General features: G+C 38.0%; 1 protein-coding gene across 1 annotated transcript in view; it reads right to left on the bottom strand.

Moving 5' to 3' along the window:
- LOC150076343 (homeobox protein unc-4 homolog) overlaps positions 1-16,278 on the bottom strand; it is a 160,403-nt gene that overhangs the window by 38,631 nt on the left and 105,494 nt on the right. The window contains exon 2 of the mRNA XM_090387016.1: positions 10,754-10,941. Within this exon, the coding sequence (XP_090243142.1) occupies positions 10,754-10,941 (188 nt within the window). The remainder of the gene's footprint in view (positions 1-10,753; positions 10,942-16,278) is intronic.

The raw sequence follows: 16,278 nt of genomic DNA on the forward strand, positions 1-16,278 counted from the left end.
GTTATGAAGACAGGAACAAAGTACCGCGCGACTTACGCTAATGAAAAATAATATTTGCTCGTTCAGTTCTGTATTCATCTTTAGCAGAACCAATTACAAATGAAAGATATTCAGCGTCGAGGCAGTCCAACGAAATGCCGAGTGCGATAACAACAGGCTGACAAAAGCCTCCAAGCATGGTGAGCTTGGCTGCCCATAGAGCTAATTATCACGCATCGGCCTTTGTTCATGTTAAAAATATATTTCTCTTCAGTAATTAGGCGTCTATTTTGCCAAGACGTGCTCATTAATTATGAGCATTGCTTAATGAGTGTCTGCAGCCAGCCGCTGGTGTCGACTTCATAATCTGTGATTAATGTTGAGTGACTCAATTATGAGGCAGATTTGCCCTAACACTGCCACACACTATTAGTTATTGGGTGCCGTTCCACCCCTGACTTCCACCATTAAGAACCGCTTCGTGTACCAAGATCTCGAGGCTGAATTTAACAATCTTAACCCGTCAGGGATATCCCCCCCCCCATCCCGAATACTCTTTTTATTATTTGATAGCGAACTTCTGGGTCGATATGAATGCGGTTCAACACCACACCGATCAACATCCCTGGTATTATCGGATGACACCAAGCGCTTCATCTCCACAAGCCCACTGACTGTAGGCGCTAAACCTGTGAAATATTACTCTCTGAACCATGACCGCCGCTCATTAGCACGTCTCCATGACTGCATCACCGAGAAGTCATGTAAAATGTTTTCTTCTGACGAAGGAAATTAAGAAGCAATTGATTTTGAATGCACTGGAGAGACACAGTTAACATCTTTGTTGTTATCCGAAAGAAATATCGGTGAAATGATGTGTATTTTGAAAGCAAATCAACAAACGAATGTTATGAAAGCGCACTGGAGTAAAAGATAGCTCCCAGTCCTCACCACCATTAAACATTTCGTGGTGTTTTTACTAAATGATGTCAGAGGGTAAAATTTACTGCATTATGAGGGAAAGATAGATTAATTTATATTGTGTGCAATGCTGAAGATTGCAGACAATGCTCAGTAATGTTTTAAGGTCAAAATCATGCTTATTTGACGGGTTTAGAGAGAAGAGTCATGAACACGATGTAGTGAAGAGCAACAAGGTCATTGATTGAATCGATTGATAGAGAGGGACTTTCCTTCAGTTTTGTAGGTCTCAATCTGGAAACGAGACGTATGCGTCGTGAATTTTTATTGAAGTATTTAAAGATTTTGAAAGGTTTCAGTAAACTAAATATTTGGATATATGTTTTTTCCTTCTACAGCAGCACAAACTAGGTTATTATAAGATTATTAGTATAAGGGATTAACTGGAGACGATATAAGAAAATTCTCTAATTTTTGAACTGAAGAGTTATGGATGAACATAACGGAATGAAACCACGTAATTTTCAAGGCTGAGAAAGTCTGGCTTCTTTTCAGCATTTCTGCGAATATTTTAAACTAAACGCAATTGAGATATCAAAATAGATATACAATTCTCCAAAAGGTATTCATCTGAACCCTGTGAAATTGAAACGGGAAACTACAATAAGTTTCAAGGCGAAATTCATCAAGGTTCTAAGATAGCGACGGGTCCCAGAACAACATAATTACCATTGGTCAATGGTCCTCGCGACCATAATTTTTAAAAGTCTCTAAAACATTTATTCCAGGCTACCTACATCTGGAATTAGGTTTATATCAAACTTTGCTCATTTACTGCAGAAAAATAGCATGGAAAAAGTGGATATAATAAGCTCAAGACATCTTCAGTGTGGGATGTGGTAGCAAGACACCGCTAGCTGCATAATTGATGCAGTGGGATTCATTTATAACAAATCTACAGTCCAAAGATAAATAAATGCAGGGCCAATACCTACCACAACAAATCATGGTTACAATTCCCAGGGAGATAACAAATCCGAGGCTGGAATTCAACGTAGTACAGCAATTGTAAATTTGAATAATCAGCATTTTTTGTGAGCACCCAAACAATAGAAAATGAGATTACTTCCAACCCAAACTTTTACTTCAGTCAATATAATCATGGCCGTGGTCCTTCTCTGCGTGTAACAGACTGGCCTCAACTCGTACCTTTGGAAAATTCCAGTAAGTAAAGCAACACAGGAGGGCCGTTACTTCTGGGAATGCCAAGGTCTCTGATCGAGTGTAGTGTTCGATAAATCGCGGGTTTCTTAGTAGAATCCCTCGAGTACAAAGCGTCACTAGGATGAGGCAGGCACAACCTCATACCTTACGGATCCATTGATTGTGGTTTCCTAAACAATTAAACGTTTTAAGTCTCTTGTAACACTGGCGATGTCATCACTGATTAAAACGAAAGTTTTTCTTAAAAGTTTCGGGAACTTGGGCCGAAGATTGTGATTAGACGTAAATATTTACTCGGGCAAGGACACCGCGTTCAATGGTACATTATTTTCGCCAAACAACAACACAAAAAAAGCGATATTATCCTAAAACAATAGTCCTCCGCATCCTGTCGTCCCAATAACTCCGCCCTCTACCGAGACACGCAGGAAATGGTTTGGAATCTCGTTCCTAACTAGGCATTTAGGATGAAGCGAGTTTCCGGGACTGCACGCGTAAGGTTATTATATAGCGCTTTGTTTACACGGTGGAAAGTGCGGAGGAAGAGACGGAAACACAAGCTATAACCACTACCCCTTCATTTTATGGTACTTAGCCCAACTTGATGATACAGGGTGGCAGGAGCGACCTGCGGTCTTTTTTTTAACGTCGGTTGAGCATCGCGAGGAAAATGCGCTATGCCACGACAGAATACTCTCCACACCATCTGTGGATATCGATCAAATGCTGCCATAATTGAACAGCAGGAAGAGAAACAAAAAACTAATACCGATAGAAAAGTAGTCTGGGCGAACAGAAATAGATCTTTATGCAGGAGACGTCATATTTGTATAACTCGAACCAAATTTAATAAATAACAGCACGTGGAAAGGTTTGCTTTCTTTTTTTTTTTTTTTTTTTTTTTTCGAAATGCGCTGGGATCCTCTCTCCAGAAACGATTTCTTTTTATAGCAATATCTTTTTAATCAGATTACAGCTCTATGGGAAGCAAAGCTTCATGCAGGGAATACTGGGAAAGTTGTTTGATCGAGAAAATTTGATTTTCCACAGGAAAACTCAAATTTCAATATGCAAATTGTGTTGAACCATACTAAGATGTGTTCATACTAAGATAGACCAATTAGCTTGTTGTCCCACATCTACAAGTTGTTCACAAGGGTCATTCTTAACTAACAGATTAGAAAGAATACTTGATGAGAATCAACCGAAAGAGCAAGCTGGCTTTAGGACAGGATTCTCAACTATGGATCACCTTTACTAATATCACAGCTAATGGAGAAAGCAAATTAATGTGAAACAACACCATTATGCCTGGCATTTGTGAATTATGAAAAGGAATTTAACTCCATAAAGCGTAAGGCAATGTTTCGGGCACTGCAAACACAAGGCATAGATACCCCATATATTATGATTTTGAAGAAAATATATGAGAGTGCTAGATCCTTTATTAGACTAGACAAAGACAGTAGGAAATTTAAAATCGAGAAAGGAGTTCGACAAGGAGACACAATATCTCCGAAGCTGTTTACTGCTGCCCTTGAGGACGCTTTCAGAAGATTAGACTGGTCGCAGAAAGGAGTCAATGTGAACGGAGAGTACCTAAACCATTTACGATTTGCAGAAGACATTGTGGTCATAAGCCATGATCCTAAAGAATTAGAGGAAAATCGTAATCAGTTATGCACAGTTAGTAAGGATTTTGGACTAAAGATGAATATGGCTAAAACAAAAGTAATGGTGAACGACTAAGCCACAGAAAGGGATATAATCATTGAAGGAGTATAAATTGAAAAGATGATTCACATACTTATCTTGGACAATTCATTAGCTATAATAATGATAAATGGCTGGAAGTCAAGAGAAGAATAAATCCTGGATGGATAGAATTCAGAAAATATAGTCACATACTGATGAGAAATATCCCAGTTTGTTTGACACGTAAAATAATGAACCAATGTATACTCCCCACCATGACTTATGGAAGTGAAACTTGGGCACTCACCAAAAGAATGGAAGAGAAGCTGAGAACTACACAGCGAAGAATGGGATGAATTATATTAGGAATCAGACTGTTGGATAAGAAGAGAAACACATGGATTAGGCAGAAAACTCAAGTAAAGGACATTCTTATCAAAACTAAAGAACTGAAATGGTCTTGAGCAGCTCGAAGATGTGATTACAGATGGACTAAGAAAATAACAGAATGATACCAAACAGATGAAATTCACCAGTTCGTGGGAAGTAGATGGATTGCCCAAAACAGAAGGAACTGGAAAGTTGCTGGAGAGGTCTTCACCTTGTTTGTTTGTTTTTTGGATTTTAGGAGTATTAGCAACTAAGGCCATGTTACTCCGGGAATATGCGGTGGTCATTCCCTGACCTTTCCGCCTCCTCATTATTTGATGGTGACGGGCTCGAATCCCGGTTTAATCAAGAAGCGTGTGCGCGCACTGCTGCTCTTTCCCACCTGGCTACGGAGGCGCCCTTCATCTTGTAGTGGATTGAAAATGGCCGATGTTGATGAAGATGTTTAAGTTTTAATCATTTAATTAACCAGCTGTAATTTTAAAAGCTTATTCTATTCATTAATATTAGTCCTGGTAAGGTAGTGCGTGATTATTATGGGAGTTGAAATCACTTTCTTTTTCCAAGTTTGGAAGTCTTATTGCAAAATTGTGTAATCTTGAAGACCCCTGCAAAGTTCTGATATAACTACTTCACTCGTATAGTGATTCTCTCGCGTATAGAACACGCACGAAAAAAAATTCTATTCAATTACCAAACATCAAGCAGACTTCATTTGTTTATGTTATTCCCTTAGAAAAAGAGTGAAAAAAAAAGTTCTGATTATACCACCTAAGTCAGAGAAATTTACTGCTAATCATTTTGACGATAATCCAACCAATACCATATTTAGCAGTACCAAAGTCAATTCAAACCGTGTGGTATTACACTTTTACCCTAACCACTCGGCTACGTCATTCATAAAATTATATACTGTAAGAGACTAAAGGAAACCTTCAAAATGAATCCATTCTTCCTGCTAAGCAATTAAAACAATAAAAAGATTCATTTATCTACGATCACACTTTTCCTATTCAAAATCATATTGTGTACATAATTCCAAGAACAAATTGGTTGAAGAAGCAAAGTCTGAATATAACATAAGTTGGTCTTGGTAATACCTAGCTGCAGAACATCTTTTCAACTAAAAAATTAGTTTTCCCAAATGGGCAAGCGCCAAGTGTACATTTTCACCGTCTCATTGCAAAACTCAAATAGTCACAACTTCTAAGCTATTCTCCACCAATCAATAAACGTCAAATCATTAACCTCAATATGTTTATTAACTTCCTCCATGGTCTCTCACTCTCCATTAATCACGCAAGTCACTTCATAGTACATCTCACGGCCAGCCAGTAAGCAAAAAGCCTACAATACTTCTCTCTCTCGTTCGATTAATTAAAATAGCTCGATTGCCATTTCTCAAACTTGCTGATCTTTTTTGTTAACTGCCTTCAAACTGACATCGCATTATATGCATCCAATTCCAACTACAGAAAGCACAATCGAAATTCTCTTATGAATAATTAATGACATCAGCTATCCCCTCTGTCTGATTTTCCTTCTTGTGGACTCTCCTGGCAATGATTTCAAGATCAGTCATGAACTTGTTTTGCGCCTTTCACCACAGATTTACCTGACGTTTTAAAAGTCATATTTCTCGAGTTCACTTTTATTTCCTAGCAATTGCAAATATTTTAACTCTCCTCAATTTTCCCTTTCCACCTGCCCGTCTTCTTCTGCATTGCCTTGAGGATGGAAGTAGAAGCAGACAGAGACGGAGTAAAAATAATTTAGAAGTCAAATAGAAGTAATTTGGAAGTCAAATACCGTTATTCGACATTTTTGGCCACGCTGCACCTCCCCGTGCTTCTTGAAACCACTGAACTAGCTGGATGTCCTCGAGATTTAAGAGGCCACTGACTTTTCAGCAAGATTATTGAAAAGATTATTTTAAAATTTTCAGCAAGATTTTTTTAAAAAAAGGAAACCGTTGTAAGTATTTAAATAAAAACAGCTTCGCTATGAGAGGAAACTTATTTTATTCTTAAATCACCACAGGCCACTAGTTGCTGTACACAATACCACCAATTAGAAGAACATCGATCTCATTTATTTCGAATTAAGTAGGCACGCATGCGCCTTTTGTATATACAATAAATCCAGGAAAGAACAGCGCGTGTTACGTGCATAGTTTCTGGCATAAAAGATTAATTCCACGCAGATGCGTATTTTTTTGTTTTTTATTTCATGGTAAATCTAACTATGATGAAACCGCTGTCGTTCGCATATTAATAAACCCAATAACTTCGAGGACAAAAGTTTTGTAACCATCAAATAACAATTGATGGCAAAAAAATAGAGAAAAATGGGTCCCCATGGAAACGGTGATAGCATTTGTTATTAGGTTGGTTGTTTGCGAAAAGGGCGGCTATAACAAACTGAATAAGCCCAAATTGCAATTCATCCAGGAAGCTAAACAAACTTCGAAACGAATGCTGCATAATGGGAAGACCAGGCCGTGATTGTCTGTAGCTTGGAACTATTAAAAGAACCATGTTTTCGAAAAAACAAACAAACACGGTTACAGAGACAGGCAGCACGCTTACATTTTAGGGCAAGTCGTGAACATGTGTTCAACACTGCAAACAACACGAGTCTTGATTTGAAAGTTAACCTTATGCCACGCGTGCCTCTAACGTTACACTAATGGACTCAGACACACACACAACTGACCGCCGAATAATATCGAATACAAACCTGGGAAGGAAATTAAATACGAACAAAAAAAAAAAAAAAAGAACAACAGTTATTGTAATGTCTACTACGTGATTATTTCTGAAAACACACCAACGATATAAATGTAATGGTGGAAGGTTCACGTGAGGTAGAGGTCCGCGAGATCGCAAGCTAAGATACCTCGGACCTGACATGTCAGACTTCTTCAGTGTGTTGTAATAATCGGAACCAGAAGTTCCAGCGTTGATTGGTTGTTTAGATTAGCTTGAAAGCGCAAAAGCAACTGAGGCAGTGATGGGATTCGTGAATGGTCTTTGTAAATTGCATGCTCTAAAGGATCTGTTTTAGTGCTGAATCATGGAAGTGTACCAGGGAGGGGCGTATTTCTCATCCGTCTGCCGATAACCATTAAAAATGCATATTAGGGAAAATATCGCCCCCCCCCCCCGAAGACTTATAAATTGTTGAGAAAAAGGCCAGATCATAGTTCCTGAAGTTTAAACTTATCCATCTTCAATATTGAGTCATTGAGTAGAAGGAGGGAGAAGTACATAATCCTTCCCTCTTCGACAGAATATTCTTTGTAGTCTGAATAACCTATGGAGTAAAAATTCCATCATCATTCAATATCCATACCTAACAGCCATCTATTATAAAAGGCATAGTTGATTTCGTATTAGTATCAGCCATCCAGTGCAATATAATAGTGGATAAGAAAACACAAATTATGTGCTGTCCAAGTGACCTTTGAATTTTTTTAAAGCTGTTAGCTTCGACTACCTGCTAAGGCAACTCTTTCCAGTAATCAACGATACGCTGGCCAAAAAGAAAACTTCCCGCAATATAGTCAATCTCTTCCCCTGTAATTTGATTTTGTCCCCTAGTTCCCCAAGGGCCAAATCAAATTACAAACCAACACCACAGCATTATGACTTTGTCCTCGACTTCGATTATGTGGGCATAATTCTTTAACATTATGACTCTTCAGTCAAAAGTTGGCTCTATGAGTTTGGAATTAGACTGTGAATATTAACTATTGCAGCGTGTTCTTGTTTGTTTCTTTCTTATTCGAAGGAGAAGTTTCTGTAATTCCGTCAGTGTCAATTTATATGCAGCTGCGCTCGCCAGCGTGTCAATAATGAAGAAAAATGAATGCGCTGTTGTGACCTTTTAACACCACACTCTCATATATTGTGCTGATCAGTGCACTGTTTTGAAGAGGTCGCTGGCGTGCACCACCTGCAACTCCCATTGCCCGGTCCAGCCCTTCTACACCTCTTCAAGTATTCTAGGTGGAATTCAAAATTAAAACAACTTTCCGCCTCGATTCACTCTGCCCAACAGCATTTATATCAAAACCCAAATAGTAAATAAATTCTGATGCGTGTATCTCATACCTTATTGCTCCTTTAAACCCAACCCATTCTGTAGTTCTAATTTGCAGAAGTAGGTCTCCTTTTATATTTTGCCTTCGTCATTTATATGCGATAATTTATATTTAAGCTGTATTAAACGTGGACAAAAGTCGTTAATGTTTTGACCGGCTAATTGCTTTCCATCAAAAGGCCAATTCAGAAACGCAGGGATCAAAGGAGGTGTAATGCTATAAATTTTCCACTGGCGCGCCACTAAATAGAGTAAAGAATTTATTACGATCTTTAAGTGGATTAAGTCAACCAATCTCAGAAAGAGGCGCACAGTTTCCCGAGTTTGATCATTCTGCGCATGTTTATGAATAAACACACTTGCACACATATACGATTGCAGATGAGACGCTTTTGCTTCTTGCCCGAATGTTCCTTGGTAATATTCTCAACTAACCAAACCCGGTGTTCAGTTCTCAATGGGTTGTTGAGTATGCAAGAGGTCCGTAGTTCAGATCAGAATAAAATGTCAATGATTTAGTTTTATACTACTGGACAGTACCATTGAGGAATAATTGGTGTTGGTTGGTTACCAGTATAAAAAATAGGCAGCGCATTATCTGCTGTCTTGTAAACATCATGAGGGTCGTCTGTTAATTTTCTTAAATCTTTCTTCGGAGTTTACTCATAGACATACCTTTTTATACTCTTTTTTTCTGTTGCATGGAAACGTATTCGTGCCCAGTGGTTCATAAGAAGGGAGACCTAATCTCTGCATATCTAATTACACCTCGATTATAATCATAAGTCTATAATTATCATCCTTTGGTTCCCAATTCAATACTTTCTAAAGTAAAGAAGATTTCATTTTCTGCCAACAGACTTCCCACAGTCGTCAGATTTGAATGCTGGTGTATCTCAAGGTTCTTCTTTGTATCGATGAATGACTTTCCATTGATGGGAAATTCTTCCGTCCATAATATTGCCGATAATAATACACTCCATTTGTTCTTTTCCAAACCGTGACAGCTACATTCACTAGAATATTCAGTAACTTCTGAAATTATAATCTCCAGATCGCTATTCACTGAGGCATGGATAACTTATTCAACCCTTGCAATCCTTCTAAAACTCGATTCAGCCTCTCTTTCCATAGTAATTGGAACACGTGCATCGGTCAGCCATCCATTCCAGAAATCTTTCTTTCACAAGTTTCACGGCAACGTACAGAAACACAAAACCAATGTCAACAAGTTTTCTAGCTTTGCAACTCTCCAGCCACCCGCGATACTAGACTACATAGGTCTCAACAACCTTTCGTGTTTCGGGGCATCATAAAAAAATATAACAGCTTTATTGATTTCATCTATTTTATCACGTAAGGAGGCGTGCTGGTAGGCCATTTCTTCCCAGAGCCATTAAAACCTTTTTGGCATCGTCAAACTACCACAGAAATCCCGTTGTGTTCTCCAGTACCTTTCAAGAATGTTTGTAAGAGGTGGTTTCCCATTAGAGTACTTAGACCATTAACGGAGGACATTGGGCAAAGAAGCGATTGTTAGTCCATTGACCTCCAATGGTCTCTACAATGCTTCTTTACAGATTGCATTGATGGACTTGCCACCATGAAACTTAACGCAGACTTGAAGGAAGTAACCACTTTATCGGGAGCATTTTCGTACGTATCTGCAACTCATGTTGATAAATCTGCACTTGGAGAGATTAATGCTTCTGTGCAAGAATGTAATGTCATTTCCATGCATTTATTTGCAATTACACCTGTTATAAGAGTTATTTTAAGAACAGATACGTTTCTTTCATGCATACAATGAATTTATTTTTAATAGTATATTTATTTACGAAATCGTTGATTAATTTATGTACTGAATAGATTTACAGCTAATAAGTGCATGATACGGCAGTAGATTTATAATGTATTATGGCTGTTTTGTGCTGATGTGGCTTTTTAACATTAATAATCTTATTTGATGTTCAGTTACCCAGGAGTTGATTTATTGCAGCTCTGATGTATAACATGGTTTAATTGCAGTCTATTTCGGCTTTGAGTAATCACCGTGTATAACGTACTGTATATTTGTGCATAGCATGGATTGTAATTAAGAAGTTAAACGCTGTTATCTATGTATACTAATAAATAAACGAAACATTTATAATTCATATGTATATAATGTCACATATTTCAAGAAACCGCGCGCTGTATACGTAATTAAAAAACTAATTACAGTATGTCGTTGTGTACAGATTATGTTATGAATTCTGTAGACAAGGCCCTTTTCAGAGGTCATAGTACGCATGCTATTAAAGCCGCGATAATCCTTTTTAATGGCGACTATATGTAGTCGTCAAGTCACCATTGCAAATTGCTGAGGATTCCACTGCAAGCTCAGATGTACAAACATTAAGGGCAAAACACGTTAAATAGATCATATCTTCCAACTTACTTGGACCCTTGATTCCACCAGGTCTAGTCTCATGGCCAAAGCTTCTCTCATGAACACATCCGGATAATGGCTGGCTTCGAATGCTTTTTCTAGTTCTTCCAATTGCCATCCGTTGAAGTTTGTACGCGTGCGACGACGCTTTCCTTGACTATCACTGGTGGAACTGCGATCGTTCTCAATATCAGAATCTGCTAAATAAGAAAAGGGAATTACAAAAATTGCAAAAATAATATTAACATATGAAAATGAAAAGAAATTACTAGTATAAAGCAGTAAATGCAATCCAATGTGACATTTTCTACAAGGCGTTTAATGAATTACTCCACAAATCGTAATGAGAGATCATGCAGCCCTGTTATAGCACGTATAAGAAACCCTTACAGCAAAGAAAGAGGTAGAAGCATACACAGACCAATCTGCGAGAATGCAAATTAACTGGTCACAGCCATAATTATTGTTTGTATTTATAGAAAAGGATACGTAGTATTAGATGAAATTACTTTTAACAATAAATAGCTTATTATCACAGTAGAAGTTTGTTTTTTTTTCATTTATTAAAAACAATGGGCATTTTTTTAAAGGGATTTGACAACTGCACATGCCATATAATTATCGCATAGAAACTGAGTACTGTGCGGTTGTTTAGCGTTTCTATAATATAGGGTTTTATCAGTTGCTATCGTACCAACTAATAAAACCCATGTTCTATATTCATATTACTGACCTTGTGGTGTTTGTAACTCGCTGTCCGCATTCAATCCTGTTCATTAACCATCGCATTTTGCCATTTGTCAATGCTTATTTCCAATTTGGTCGTCTACATTTCATTTACTGGTCCACTCTAAATTCGCATAATGTGATGTCTGTGACTGGGACGACATTTTCGTACTGCTGGGAGTAAACAAAGTGTGCCCCGAGCCACATGTTGAAGGCCACAAACCCGGGACAGCGCAGTTACCTAATAGTCTACTGCAGACCAGATTCTTGTTCTCATGAAATATAAATAAAGTCGGTGTGGCAGTAATGGAGGTAATCAAGCTTGATAAATGGGAGTGCAATGTCTTTAGTGTGCAAAAACATTAAGAAGAGATGAGTGAGGTGTCTACCTGGGAGCGGATCAAACAAAGAATGTGTGGGGTTTTTGAGTAACAAATATAAAATAAAATTCCAGGAAAGCAGGGTAAGTTACGCCCCATCCACCCCTAGTAAACAATAATCAAGTAGAACGTCGGAAAATCAGATCACAGAATTGTTTATTCAAACTAACCACTTCCACGACACCCGGGTGGAAGTTATTCCAAGAGTCAATTCCTCTTTAGCCGAAAGAGAATTTTCACACGTTTATCCCACAACCATCCTTTACAATTTAAGTTTATGTCCCTTGGTGTGCGTGTTATCTGAGATTGATTGAGGTTTTTATGGTGCACGAACGACTAAGGCCATAATGCGCAAAGTCCTGTCTGAGAAACAGTTAGAATACCATCAGTATTGAGTTTACTCAATCCATTTAAAGTTTAAGCACTTCAATTGGGTTTCCTCTTAGGTGCCCAGTTTGCAAGGGCTGAAATTTGTGGAGCTGAAGCCCTTTCATGACTTGACTATACCTTTCCTAAAAGGAGCCTTGAATACATCTACACCTTTCCTAAAAGGAGCCTTCCAGATCTGTATGCAGTACTCAAGATGCGGCCAAACCACTAATAACAATTTTTTCAATTACAGACTGTATTCGATATATGTTTTCCATGATGCCGAATTAGTCCAAGTGTTCACATCATTTAAAGATTCTCATTTACTTTGTCCATCGAAAATAGAGAAATAATTCAGAAAATTTCTTTTTATCAAAAATTATCCGTAATCAGACAATAACAGTGGTGATAAAGTACGATCGAAACTTCCCTACAATTTATCCCCAAAACGATATCTTTGATAGATCTCGCTAATGGCCACGAATGCCAGTAAAACAGTAGATTTTGCAATAAAGTATACAGCAGAAAATGCCTTCTGCGAACAATGCATAATTTAGAACTTTTACTGAGGCGGAAAAGTGGGAATACAGATTGCAGCAATCATATAACCATCTTGTATCAAATGCTGCTAAGAGCAGTCATTTAGAATTTAAAACCCTCCACCCCATTTAGAAGCCAACAAATTGCCCGATAAAAGGCTTCGCGGACATAATACTGCAGCCCCAAAATATCTTATGTCTTTTCCTCATTCGTTATTAAGATTAAATAAATGAAAGCCAACGCAGATCAATAGGGAGGTTGTAGAGACCTTCTGTTCAAGTCCACAGTTTCATATCGTGTCTAGAAATTTATCATAATTTTAAAAATAATAATGATTATACGGTTTATATCAGCCAATAATCTGACAATCATCAGTACCTTTAGTTGCATACATGGAACTGATAATATCTGTATTTATTTAGGATGCCAGAACGTGTTGCGTCTATTGGTTCAGTTGAAAGGGACAGAGTTGAAATATTTGATGACAGCAGTTATTGATGATAACAGAAATGGGTCAGAAGGAGAAAAGCTTATTCAAGGAAGTAATATCGATGTTTTATTTATATTTTTTCTTGACGAGAAACATCAGTTATGGCTCATAATGCCCTTGATGGCTTTTAAGTGAACCAATCGGATTTGTATTTCTTTTATTTATAAGTCACAATAAAAATTGGCAATGGTAATTATAAGTGAAACTAAAAAAATCAATTATTATTAGAATACTTCGGGTTTTGCAATCTTAAATAGATTTTTATTTAAAATTTACAGATATATCTCTGTTAAATAAGTTTAGTTCAATGTTTAGAAGGTTAATTGCTAAATTAATCTGGTTTTTGAGATTAAAGAACAGTGCTCAAATATGAATGTACATCTGGGTTCAATTCTCCTTAATACTTCCGTTGGGAAAGGAAAATTTATGGGCTTTTTCACACCATGTCTAAATTAGTCAAGTCTCGGAAGATGGTTGCGTGGTTTACTCCCAAAAAACTGAATTTTCACCCGACAAAATTGAAAAAGCAATCGCAAAATACAAACAGTTTCCAGCCGTGACATGCTCACCCCCCTCACTGTCTTATTTTAAATATCTCCTGAAGTTCTAAACAACCGATGTATGTTGAGATCTCTGCACACCGATATAGTCCCTTATGCTGTCTGCCAAGCATCCCACACACGCCAGACATTGATGAATCCATACGTTGATTGTTCAAGCCGTTCGACCCAATCACACAAGATGGAACGTGGGATCTTCTTAGCACCACACAGTGAAGTTGCAGTTTTCGATAATGTGGGGTCAGCTGGAAGTATCGATTAAGATATTTGCTGTTAGAAGGCAACACACAGAAGATATTAGCATTGCCCAACGCATATGGAAAGGGAGGTCAGAGCATTAACGCTCTTAGGATAAAATGTTGTGAAAAATTCCATGAGTAGAAGACAAAAAACCTCGTTCTTTGTACAGTAAGACAGTACAAGCTAGCACCAGTGACATGCAACTTTGTTTCGTACTTAACCCGAAGGTCAAAAAGTATTTATTAAATTTTATGCCTAATTTGCTTCAGCCAAAATATCGCTATATCCTAATGATATTTTGGAAATCGGATAGCTTTAAGAATGGTTGAAATTTAAAGTCCACTGGAGGTATATAAATATAAGTAAACGGGGGAAGGGGTGGCTAATGATGCAGATGGCAGATCTGAAATGTGTTCTTGAATTAAGTCATCATCAGAAGACATTCTATCCAGTTGTACGATAAGCTAATTTAATAACGGAAAGCAGTTCGTTACTGAAAATATGCAAGTCGTTTTTGAAAATTAACCTAATTAAGGCATTTTCATTAGTGATTAACATAATTAGGAAACTTCATTAAGATGGTTCTAAAGCCACGAGCCCGGTGAATTATTTACCGCATCCATTTCGGTATTTTCATTCTCTTTCTGTCGGCACAGCTCATAATTCTGTCTGAACGGGCAGTTTCCTTTCAAGAGTTAATTGCCCAGTTGGTCCCCACACTATATCTGCACTAACGATACTGTTCTGGAAGCTAGTAATAGTTTTATTTTTGATAAACATCGCGATAATGGAATAAATCTTCCCTGCTCTTTAAAACTGCCAATGTTATTTAGCAGTCTAGCCACATTCATTTATCATCGAGCGCCCCCTTCAAATAATGTTCGATAGGAATAAACAACGCAAGGCAAGCATGGATGGTAAGTCTACTAATTCACAAACATCTTCTGGAATGGATATCCATCTGGCTGCATCTGAGTATAAGATTCATATTTTGAAATTAGTGATTTATGAAGCTGTTTTATTTTCTTTTGAGGAAGAGTGGCCTCTCTTCATTCTTGAAGGGACAAGTCACATGCTGGAGGACAGAAAGCCCATGGAGGAACGGTGGAAATAGCGATTGCTGATTTAGAAAGATCTAGCTGCCAATTATCAAGTAACAAGCGAAGACGTATGCCAGCCGTTTGACTGATGGATAAATGGTATACAAGCGCTCTCAATCTGGAATAAGCAGATACCTCCAAGCTGGATGCACCGATTGACTTTTGATAGCATAATTTAGTAGTCAAATTTCTCGTCGTAAAAAGAGTGGAGGGTCATGAGCTTCAGAATAAAGATAGATGTGCGGTAGATTCCAAGAGCAATGCGTAGGTCACTGTCATGAATAGGGTCTAACCACCTCAAGATACTGGATTTAGCAGAGTTGTAAACCGGAGATGCATAATCTTGCCATGATCTTACTATTATACGATATAAGTGAAGAAATGTATGAAAGTGAGGACCCTATGATGTCGCTATTAATACTCTCAAAAATGTTTAATTTCTTGAAACAGGTGGTTTTAAGCAGTTTGTATGGTCAAGAAAAAAGGTCCTTTTCTTAATCTAAGGTTAAGCCAAGAAATCTGGCAGTTGACAACACGTATGACGTAGTCGCCCAGCTTTAGACCTGGGTGAGGATGGAGATTACGTCTTCGACAGAAATGAATTGCAACTGTTTCTTCAGATGATATGCGAAAACCGTTATCTGCAGCCCAACTTATAATCTCCTGTTAAGGGTACCTTGAAGTTTTCTCTCAATCATTCTCATGTTTTGAGGGTGGCAAGATATGCTAAAGTCATTTGCGTAAAAAGTAGTAAAAACACTGGTTTGAATGGTCTTAGCTACAGAATTGATTTTTTATGATGAAGAAGGTGGCACTTAAAACTGAGCACTGTGGTTCTTCTTAGATGATGTTAAGGGACGGGGTGAATTGTTGTTGTGGCAGGGTTTTAGGAGCATCAGAGACTAAAGCCATATTGCTCCTCCTCTATACTGGCTGTAAATTTCGTGTGTTCTGAGGTCCATTTTCTGTTCGGTGGACGAAAAACCAGTGTTTCCGGGAGAAAAACCATGGTACCCTCGCCTGAGACCGACCAACACAGTCACGTTGTGAAAAAGGCCCATAAATTCCACCCGACATCGACGGGACTCAACTCTGGTCTTTTTCACCCTATGTGAGGAGGACTGTGATC

This window comes from Mastigoproctus giganteus, chromosome 13, assembly GCF_048544385.1.
Source record: "Mastigoproctus giganteus isolate SK-2022 chromosome 13, ASM4854438v1, whole genome shotgun sequence".
NCBI lineage: Eukaryota > Metazoa > Arthropoda > Arachnida > Uropygi > Thelyphonidae > Mastigoproctus > Mastigoproctus giganteus.